This window comes from Filicampus tigris, chromosome 1, assembly GCF_054856515.1.
Source record: "Filicampus tigris isolate MCC_2025a chromosome 1, RoL_Ftig_1.0, whole genome shotgun sequence".
NCBI classification, from domain to species: Eukaryota; Metazoa; Chordata; class Actinopteri; order Syngnathiformes; family Syngnathidae; genus Filicampus; species Filicampus tigris.
Window position 1 is genome coordinate 27853674 of NC_141217.1, and position 11880 is coordinate 27865553.

At 43.2% G+C, this 11880-nt stretch overlaps 1 protein-coding gene across 1 annotated transcript; it reads left to right on the forward strand.

The window, feature by feature from the left end:
- The first annotated feature begins 3453 nt into the window (after positions 1-3453).
- On the forward strand, positions 3454-10761 carry LOC147153438 (kelch-like protein 41b). The gene is made up of 6 exons (XM_086044302.1): positions 3454-4635; positions 5158-5315; positions 8264-8371; positions 9910-10095; positions 10170-10316; positions 10396-10761. Exons 1-6 carry the CDS (start codon positions 3529-3531, stop codon positions 10505-10507), a joined length of 1818 nt encoding a protein of 605 aa, XP_085900428.1. The 5' UTR covers positions 3454-3528; the 3' UTR covers positions 10508-10761.
- Positions 10762-11880: the final 1119 nt, after the last annotated feature.

Genomic DNA, 11880 nt, shown 5'->3' on the forward strand with positions numbered 1-11880 from the left:
CCTCCTGAACACAGTGTAGATGAATCTCTTTGATCGCTCTGCTGTTGAACCGTGCGTTCCTGCTTCAGTAAGTCTTCCCGCTTGTCTATAAACTCCCACAATTCCACAGAAATATCACAACCGACCCGGGTCATGTGATCATACACCTTCAAAATAAAATGGCTACACATCCAGCTTTGAAATATCACAAATCAAATTATCTAGTACATCATATTTGACATGTATATACATAAACAATCGAGTTACGTTTCTTATTTATTCTCTTGTATTTACATTTGTTGAAGTTTTTAGCTAAATTAACTTAAATCTATTTTGTATTCATAAAAATCCATCCATCCATCGTCTATACCGCTTATCCTCACAAGGGTCGCGTGCTGGAGCCTTACCCAGCTGTCTTCGGGCAGTAGGCAGGGGACACCCTGAGTTGGTTGCCAGCCAATCGCAGGGCACACAGAGACGAACATCCGCACTCACAATCACACCTAGGGGCAATTTAGAGAGTCCAATCAACTTACCATGCATGTTTTTGGAATGTGGGAGGAAACCGGAGTACCCGGAGAAAACCCACGCAGGCACGGGGAGAACATGCAAACTTCACACAGGGAGGCCGGGGCCGGGATCAAACCCACGACCTCTGAACTGTGAGGCGGACGTGCTAACCAGTCGACCACCGTGCCGCCCTGTATTCCTAAAATATTAAACAAATTTACATAACAGTGAAATCAGTCACATTGACAGTTACAGATGGGTATAAATGTATAAATTTCTGAAGGGGTGCTAGACAGATTTCAGACTTGACTATAGCACCTCCTAGCCCTGTGTGTGTTTTTTGCATACATGAGTAAATTGTTTTCTGGAATCCAAATGGTATACATTTACTAGTAGAGCCTATTAGTTTTAGCTGAGAAATACATTTTTAACAATTTGCATAAAAATCTTAGCTATTCTACCAGCATTGATTGATACATAATGCTCTTGAACTGTCTGCAGCTCTCTCTGTGCAGCATGGCCTTCTTCAACAGACTCCACTCTTTCCTTCTGCTTGAATTACATGTGAGATACTCCTCGACAAGTGGCATAGTCTGATCTATCTTTAGGACTGCCCACTGGAGAAATATTACCTAACGCCACACACTCCTCACACAATTTCAGGTAAAAAGGAAGAACACGGAAATCCAGGATGCAATTGATCCAGTCAAATCAGCAGTTGGTTTCGCTCAAAAGACATGTATTGCCTTAGTTTATGCAATTGAACAGCTTTATAGACAATACATTTGTACCAGTTGAAGAGGGGGTTAGGGCAATGCTTCTTGCATGTGTGTAGTTCACCTGCTAGCATTCACAGCTGCTGCACCCCAATTGCACTGCTCCATTTTTAGAAAACTTTGTCATCTGTCTCACCCAAATTGTGGTTAGTTGTCAGTTGAAACTTTTGCATGGACTTTGGTGATCACATTTTAATGCGTTGTGATGAGCAATCGTTACAGCACATATTATTGATTTGTCAGTGATTTGTTTTTCATACATAAGGACCAGTTCTTGTTCTTGTTAAACGTCATCAGCACATTATTTTGCAAAAGGACAATTGCTAGATTTTAATTTGATCTGATTCCTACTTTTAATTTCCAATAGCAGCACTTCCATAGATACCCACCTCACACGCGCCAGATTTTTTGTTATTATGACCCCCACATTATTCACTAAGAATATAAAGAAAATGCTACCTGGGTTGGCATAAAAAGAGTACGAGATGTTCTTTCGGCTGGGTTTCTTCTTACCAATCCACAAAAAGTTCGATAAATCGAGTTGTATTTGCATAATCATTCCAATGAATAAACAGCAATGAAAACAACCGCATTGACAATGGGTTTTAATGGAATTACACTTTAGGTGCAGTGCTTGTGTAGCTCAAAGATGTTATATATGTAAATTGAATAGACCAATAGTTCCATCCATCCATCCATCCTCTTCCGCTTACCCTGGGTAAGGTCGTGGGAGCAGCCCAGACTTCACTCTACCTCTCCCCAGCCACTTCTTCCAGCTATTCCCAAGGGATCCCAGGGCGTTCCCAAGCCAGCCGGAAGACATAGTCTCTCGAGCGTGTCCTGGGTCATCCCTGGGGTCTCCTGCCAGTGGGATATGCCCGGAAAACCTCACCAGGGAGGCGTCCAAGTAGACAAAATATGAATAGTTTAATTACATGATTTGTATAACGGGCACGACAATTCATCATTCAATCATTGATACTGTGATGTATCGTATTAATTTGTCGGCCACGAGTGAGTATCAATACACTGCTATCAGATATTTACTGTATATTCAAATGAAACCATGTTTAACACTCTTTTCTTATGACTGAAAAGATATAACACAACTTTATTTACATAGCACATTTCACAACAGCTACAGCTGTAACAAAGCACTTTACATACAACAACAAACTAGCAATAATATAACAAGTGAAAGCAATAAATGAACACAAAATACTATATGCAATAGACACCGGTAAACAGCAGAAAACTGTCAGTCTCACGTCGAATCAAAAGTCAAAGAATAGAAATGCGTTTTCAAACGGGTTTTAAAAATGGACAGAGAGGGGACTTGCCTAACATCAAATGGGAGGTCATTCCAAAGGGAAAACCAGCAACAGAAAAAGTCACATCCCCTCTGGTGCACCCCTTAGTCCTCGGCACCCCGAGTAGCGCCTGGTCCGCAGACCTGAGGCCGCGGGAAGGTGCGTAGGAGTGGAGGAGCTCGGGGAGGTACAGAGGTAAAGATGTGTAAACAAAAAGAAGCACCTTAAAATATACCCTGGGAGACCAGAATTGGGGTTATGTGCTTCATCTTCGAAGCTCCAGTTAGGAGGCGAGCAGCAGCGTTTTGGACCAACTGGAGACATTTGAGAGAGGATTGGCTGACTCCAAAATAAAGTGCATTACAGTAATCTAGCCCAGATGTAACAAAGGCATGGATGACTGTTTCTAAGGAGGGGCCTTAGCCATATCACATGAGAAATTATATTTTTTCCCCACCTTCTGTACTGCTTAAACCAGATATTGTCACAGTCAAAATTTCATACAGTGAGGTAACCTTTGATTCCCATCCCTATTTTGTATGTGACAGCGGCAGCTATAAATATATCCTCAGTAATGCTGGAGTCAAGCTATTCCAGGGTTCTGACACTATTGTCTTTATTCTAATCTGGCCTTGCGACACTTGACGAGCTGAATCATGATGGCATACCCTCAACAACCAGTTGCTTCTTTCTGTCTGAGACAGCAGCTGCTGGCCAGTGCAAGGCCGGTGCTGCGCAGTGATTTGGCGCTGGCGGATTCCTGGGGAGATGAGGTAGGCAGGGGCTGCTATATTTAGAGGGGTGGCTGGATTCAATTGCAGGGGCTTCACACTGCCACCCTTTTCTCACTACTGTCCTTTCCAGCCAGAACTGACTGTCTAAAGGACCTGTGCTCGACACCTCCATCCTTTCTCAACAGATCCCCTCTGCTCATTCAACGTTTCCCCACCATCATGGACCCCAATGCCATCAAGGAGGAGCTGCGCCTGTTTCAGAGCACTCTGCTGCAGGATGGTCTGAAGGAGCTGCTTAATGAGAACAAGTTTGTCGATTGCACCTTGAAGGTTGGCGACCGCAGCCTCCCCTGCCATCGTCTGATCATGGCCGCCTGTAGCCCTTACTTCAGGGAGATCTTCTTTACAGAAGATGGGAAGGAGGTGGAGAACACCAAAGAAGTGGTCCTGGAGGATGTCAATCCCACAGTCCTGGACATGATCATTCAGTACCTCTACTCTGCTGAGATTGACCTCACAGATGACAACGTCCAGGATATCATCGCTGTCGCAAACAAATTCCAGATCCCCTCAGTTTTCACTGTTTGTGTCAATTACCTGCAGAAGAAGATCTCTGTGGGCAACTGCATGGCAATCTTCAGGATGGGCCTCGTGCTCAGCTGTCCCCGGCTTGCCATCGCCGCTCGCAACTTTATCGCCGACCACTTTGAGCTACTACATAAAGACCAGGAGTTCCTCAGACTCGCCGCCCACGAGCTTTTTGCCATCATTGGTGGAGATTCGCTGAATGTGGAGAAGGAGGAGGTGGTGTTTGAATCAGTCATGGCCTGGGTTCGCCATGACAAGGATAAGCGTGTCAAGGTCCTCAAAGACGCTTTCAACTGCATCCGCTTCCGTCTGCTGCCTGAGAAGTACTTCAAAGAGAAAGTGGAGACTGATGAGATAATCAAGGCGGACCCGGAACTCCAGAAGACAATTCAGGTTATCAGAGATGCATTCAAAGGGAAACTTCCAGAGAAGCCCAAGAAAAAGGAAGGGGCTACTAAAGAAGGAAGCGAGGAGGAGGAGGATAGCCCTTTCCCTGGCTTTTTGAACGACAATCGTAGGCACGGAATGTACACGCGGGACTTCATCCTGATGGTGAACGACTCTGCGGCGGTGGCGTACGACGTGAACGAGAACGAATGCTTTCTGGCGGCCATGTCGGAGCAGGTGCCACGCAACCATGTCAGCCTGACGTCACAGAAGAACCAGCTCTACATCATCGGAGGGCTGTTTGTGGATGAGGAAAACAAGGATGTCCCTCTGCAATGTTATTTCTACTTGGTAGGCAGCTTCTTGAGACAACATGCTCTATTTTTGCAGTTTAACTTTACATATTGCTAGCAGTTGGGTTATGTGTATGGATTTAGCCAATGAAATGGGATTGTTTGAAGGCAGAGAGACATTCACAGTAATACAATTGTGCATCAAAAATACTATATTTTTTCTCAGTATAGTCCAACAGAAATATTTGTATACATGTATATTCAGATGTGGTTGGATAGAGGTTCCAAAATATGGCACCATCTCAGTGTGAAATCATATGGCTCTAACATCATCCTTTTCAATTGCCCAAAGGGACATTTGCAAGGTGTCTAGTGATGACTATTATTGGCTTACGCACACATTTTCTAACGAAAATGTAGAAAACGTGATTAGTGTGACTTACAGGGTGCCCCTCATGCTATAAATGAAGTCAAGCCATTGGTAGAGGTTTTCTTTCCATGCCTTAATAGAGATCAAGGCATGTAAACTCACAAAATGTTTTAGAAAGTATAAAGTTCACCCAGACACATTTCCCTTTAGTTGGATCCACTTGCCTCTGAGTGGGTCGCCCTTCCACCCATGCCCTCTCCGAGATGCCTTTTCAGCATCGGCGAGAGCGACAACTTGCTGTTTGCTGTGGCTGGAAAAGACCTGCAGACTAATGAGTCACTGGACACTGTCATGTGCTATGACATCGAGTAAGTAGAATTGTTGCTTCCTCTCTTTTTATCTTTCTAACCATAATCCTTTTCCGGTATACTGTAGTATTGATGAGAATAGATTGAGGTCATTTATTTAATTCACATGTCCTCATAAGAGAGCACAATACAACTTATATATATATATATATATATATATATATACACACTGTATATTATATATTTCATAACAGCTACAGCTGTAACAAAGCACTTTACATTACAATAACAAAATAGCAATGATACAACAAGAGAAAGCAATAAATCAAAACATAAAATTCTATATGCAATAGACACGAGAAAATAGCAGAAAACCGTCGGTCTCACGTCAAATCAAAAGCCAAAGAAAGGGAATGCGTCTTCAAACGGGTTTTAAAAATGGACAGAGAGGGGGGGCATGCCTCACATCCAATGGGAGGTCATTCCAAAGGGAAGGACCAGCAGCCGAAAAGGCTCGACCCTCTCTGAGACACCGCGTAGTCCTCGGCACCTTGAGCAGCGCCTGGTCTGCAGACCTAAGGCACTGGGATGGTGCGTAGGACTGGAGGAGCTTGGAGAGGTACGCCGGGGCGAGGCCATTTAAAAGACTTGTAAACAAAAAGAAGCATCTTAAAATTAACCCTAAAATGCACGGGGAGCCAGTGAAGGGAGGCCAGAATTGGTGCTATGTGCTCCATGTTCCGAGCTGACGTTAGGAGGCGAGCAGCAGCGTTTTGGACCAATTGGAGACTCTTGAGAGAGCACTGGCCGACTCCAAAATAAAGTGCATTACAGTAATCTATCTGAAATGTAACCAAGGCATGGATTACTGTTTAAGTGCTGGTGAGAAAGGAGGGGCTTTACCTTAGCCAGTTGTCTAAGATGAAACAAGCTGGACCTAACAACAGCACTGATTTGCTGGTCCAATTTAAGATCACTGTCCAATTTAAAACCCAAATTCGAGACTGTTGGCACTCTAGAGTGCTTCCATTAATGCCCACTTGGTAGGGTTGGGCACCGGGAACCGAATGGAACCGGGACTAGTACTTCGGTTCTCCCAGAATCGTTCAGCTTTTAAAATGCCTGTGCCACATTTTAATATTCTAATCCGTCGCGCGGAGGAAGCTGCCCAAAACAAACAAAGTAGCAATAGTCTGTGACAGACACTAGCAAAGTACAGCCAATAGGAAATATGTGTCCGACGCGCAGCAAGTGAGGACTGTTGTCTTGTGCGGATATAAAAGAGAGTTCTGCTACGACGAGGTCCAATACTATAGGCTTTATTTCACGTAGCCATTCACGGAACTAACTGTTCCGCAGCGCCCGCCCATTCAACATGTTAGGGTCAATGGACCAAATGCAAAGGGGTGTCCGGGCCAAACTATTATAGTGTATCCAAACTGATCACACCACTCCGACAACACACAGACAGCATCGAAGACAACAGGATAATGCTCGTGGGGTGTGGTAATTATGGATGTTCGACACAGGTCAACAGTGTGGCTGCACTTAAAAAAAAAAGACCAAGCTGCTCAGTGCAACATGTAACAATATAATCTGGAAAGGAGGTTGCACGTCCAATATGATTAAACACCTCCGTTTACATGGGGTAGAATTCTTAGAGTGTTCGGTCTTTGACTCTTGGCATCGACCTACCGGCGGTCTGAAATTCCTTCCTCCCAGTCGAGACGTCCTATGGACTCCTATCAATGCTTAGTGTGCTTGCATGCGCACGCATGCTCACAATGCCGATAGTGAGGTGGGGTCGCCAGCTCCGAGTCCAACCCTCATCCAAGTGATACGGACCACACAATCGGGTAAATATATAAAAGAAATGAAATATGTTTAAAGCCCACATCGAACGCAGGTTTTTCTTTTTATTTGCACACTTTTTTTCGGGTTAATGGGTGTTAAGTATCATGCTATAAGCTGCATTATTGTATTTTCTTTTCTTGAGGAAGATCAGAGGAAAATTCATAAACAGTAGAAGTGTACATCCACCCCCAAAATAAAAACAACAACAAAAAAAACAAAACTGAATTCTTCGGAACCGGAATCGAATCGAGGTACCGGAATCGGAATCGTCAAAATTCAACCGATTCCAAACCCTACCGCTTGGTGCTGCAAATGAGCCAAAAGAAAACCGCGATCCACCATATTGAACGCTGCAGTCAAATCCAACAAAACATACCGTATTTTCGGGGCTACAAGCCGCACCCACTCTATTGTTAGAACAGTTTGGAAAAAACCTTAAATAAGCCGCACCTTTATATAAGCCGCACCTATGTATGTTGAAAACTTATATTTACTGCATTTACAGAACGATTATGAACTGTAAATGTACATGTATGTACCTGAGCAAATTCTTTCCTAACAGTGCCTTTTAACACTGCAGCAACGTTGCTGATTAAAACAGAAAAGAGAAAATAAACAGTACTTATCTTCATTTCGCTGCCGACTGCCGCTCCAGTTTGTCAGCTAATGTCCACCAGACTCCATCTATTGTTCTACTATATTCTACATCTGCACTTTTGTTTTATGTTAAAGTCAGCCAATCTAACACATGACGTGCTGAATCAACAATAGCATTTCACATCGAAACAACAGAACAGACGTAACATCAGCCAATCGCATTCATGTGCACTTCACGGACCTCTAGGAAAACGTAAAACCCAATCATTACAGCACCTAATGCAATAACCTAGTGCATGGAGCCCTCTCCTATTGAACTCCTCCACCTGCAGTCACATCCAGTCAATGGGAACTGTATTGTATTGAATTGTACTATCATTCCGGTTAGAGCGTCCCGAGCGGTGGAAGTAAAATCCACCGCCGCACCGGACTATAAGCCGCAGGGTTCAAAATCTAGGAGAAAAGTCGCGTCTTATAGTCCAGAAAATACGGTACATAGTCTCCAGTGACATTTGCCAGGAGGATATCATTTTAAAACTCTCCTATTCTTCGTCCAGGAAGATGAAGTGGAGTGAGACTAAGAAGCTTCCTCTCAAGATCCATGGGCATGCTGTTGTTTCCCACAAGGGTCTGATCTACTGTGTTGGCGGCAAGACAGATGACAAGTGAGTCGTGTGCGTGTGTGTATATGTGTGGGTGTACGTGTGTCTGCGAGAGAGAAAGTGGGAGAGACAGCCAATGCTCGAGCAAAAAAGAAAGGGAAAAGAGACGTCCACTGTCACAAGATACAGCTGTTTGTTCTACATCATCCTAACAGACTACTGCTCATCATATAATCGGAGCTCATGGAATGTGAATAAAGTTTGTGATAGCAAAGATGAATTTCTTTGAGAAGGACTAAATTTAGCTGTAATGCAGCAGATAGAGAGTGTTATGGTTGGCCTTACAGCCAGGGATGGATCACTACACAGACAGAAGGGTTTGAGAGCAGTGACACAGGCTTTATTACAGCACAATAACAGTAAAGAAAAGATACAAATATGGAACACTAACGCGAAAGCAAGAACCAGTGAGTCTAGTTCGCTAACCAAAAGACGGGTGACAGTGCCCAGTGGAAGGTGGGTAACCGCAGAGCAATTTACAAAAACATAAACACAAAATCACAGTAGAACTTAACTACACAAACCTTAAGTTCTACTGGAACGACGACCTTGGTTGCAATCGAGTCAACACGAGAATGGCAAGCAGCTAGACAGCACAAGAACAATACTCCGGCACCTTCCCTTGTTTGGAGCCGAAATTAAATACCAACAAGTGCTGATTGAAGACAGGTGGTCAGACGGATTGCAGGTGCTGCAGCTGAGAGACCGCACCCACGCTCAACTAGGGTAGACTGGAGAGAATGCATTAACCAAAGGCCAAAAACCCAGGCCATGACAGAGAGACTCACAAGATAAGGGTTTTTTTTTGGGCAGAGGACTTCAAGCGCCTCAGGATGAAACGCAAACTCTGTATCTGCGTATTCAACCATCAATCGAGCACAACGAGTGATAAACAGGTGTCAGTCCCAGTGGAAAAATAAATGTACCGGTACACTGTATGTGTGAAGCAGCCATCGCAATGTGTCAGTGTTAAATTTTGCTTGTCAAGGGTGCTTAAAGAACCTACAGTAAATTCCTTCGCGCCAAGTGAAACTCAGCAGCTGAAAAGATACATACACAGTCGAGGAGAAATAGTTTTCTATCATAAAAAAAAGACAGCATATGGTTCATATGCAAGGACTTCATGTATGGAGCCCTTCATTCACAGTCCACCGTTAGTCAAACTGATAATAAAAATGAAAAAAAAAACATTATTAATAATAATAATAATAATTGTCATCATAAAATCATTATGTACAAGGCTATACCCTTTTACTTCAGCCTGGTTGGTCACTGCACTACTGGAGCCCAATATAAGTGGACTGTAACTACAAAAACTAAAAATGGTAAATGGTAATTAGAGTGCACTTAAAAATGATTGTATTGACCCTTTTATTTGGATCCTCACCAATATGTTTTGTATTTCAATCTACCCCTATACAAAGTTCCATGGAAATCAGTCATTAGGTAGTTTTTGCCCAACCATGCAAACTGACATGATTAACCAAAAATAGCAATCACAAACAATGTCTTTTGCCTTCACATTTCCTTATTCTCTACAGCAAAGCCCTCAACAAGATGTTTGTGTACAACCACAAGCAGTCAGAGTGGAGGGAGTTGGCTGCTATGAAAACAGCCAGAGCAATGTTTGGGACCGTCATCCATGATGGCAAGATCGTCGTGGCTGGTGGAGTGAATGAGGGAGGCCTCACTGCTTCCTGTGAAGCGTACAACTTTGCAACAAACAAGTAGGTATTATGTTAAACGATATGTGTGTCATGTCTTTAGTGCTTGAACTTATCCCCTGCTTGATTGTCACCAGGTGGGAGCCTTTTGCGGAATTCCCCCAGGAGAGGAGCTCTGTCAACTTAGTGAGTACCGGTGGCACCCTGTACGCTGTGGGTGGTTTCGCCATGATTGAAATGGAGAACAAGGAGGTGGCTCCCACAGAGGTCACCGACGTATGGCAGTAAGTCTTCATTTTAGGCAGCACGTTGAGCAAGATCTGATTGTACCGAGCTGCGACTGTCCTCTCGCTCCTGCTTTAGGTACGAGAACGACAAGAAGCAGTGGAGCGGCATGCTGAGGGAGATGCGTTACGCGGCTGGCGCTTCCTGCGTCTCCATGCGCCTCAATGCAGCCAGGATGCCCAAACTGTAAACAGAGGAGCTTCCTGTTTTCAGTAGCCTCCCCATATGCACTTGCCTCTTCCCCCAGCCGGCTGCCTCTGAGGTGTTTCATTCTCTCTGCTCACATTTCTGAGTGCCTATCAGATCGTAGACACCGAATTTACAGTACTCTGATGATTTGAATCTGTACCATAAAGGTGCAGACACCTCTTAAAAGACTCATCATCATCTCCACAGCTCCTAGAAAATAACTATATTGAAAGCTCTGTTTACAGCATTTTGTAAAATAAACATTTTTACGCAGTCTTGGCATTGTGCTTACTCGCAGACAATAAACTGACAATTTATGCCAAGGGTGTCAAACTCATTTAGAAACCATTTTGAAACCATATAACTGTGTATTCACCTCATTTTATTACATATACAGTACAAAACAAGATGATGCATACCTAGATTTGAAATCAGAAGTCAAGAATAATAGTTTTTCAAGTTACTGTACGAACGGAACAAGAAAATGTTCACACTATCTGTCATTTATTTCAAATGACAATTTTAAATTTTGCTACAGATTTCAGCAAGCATTATAGAAGTTGACATGCTTGATTTGCTTTCGCGGGCCACGTAAAATGATTTGGCGGGCCAAATTTGTCCCCCGGGCCTTGCGTTTGAGACCAGTGATTTATGTCAAAAAGAGGAGAAAAGTTAAGAAGGTTGTATTTTCGACTGCAGTCTAAGAAGTTGGTAAGGTTCACTTGTTATGAGTTGTATTTCATTGCAATGCACACTACATAAAACGACAGTTACAGAAGAATGGCACAGTTGCCGACACCATGTGGACCAGTGAAGCGAAATAGTGAAATAGTTGAGTTTTCCACAGCAAGTCAGGCGTGTGCGGTCAAGTCCGACCCAATTCTTGTTGGATGAACTGTTGAAGCCTTCTCGGATGAAATGCGAAACGTCTTCTATGACAACCAGAACAATCTAGTTGTGATTGATTCAGTGCCCTAAGAATAAAATGACCTGGACAAATGAGAACATTCACAAGCATGGATCAGTGAAGCTGTAAATCTTTTGGCACTAACCTTAAGGAGTAAATGACCTTTCAAAAAATCATTAAATAGACACGTGTATGAATTGGAATAAAGTCCTAATTTTGTGGAAAAAAAGATATCCAAATTTTGGGAAAACATTCCTTATATATTATATATTTCTTATTGTTTCCATTATTGCCGTCTTTTCCCTTTTTTTCCTGGAAAAGACATTTAATGATAAGCATTTTTTAAATATTTTGGGGGGGAAAAGAAAGAGAAAAAAAAATGTCTCCCCCCTAATTTTGGGGGGAAAATTAATCAAGGGGTCCCTCCCTGATGTAAGAAAATGCATCTGCATCACAACACAATTTGA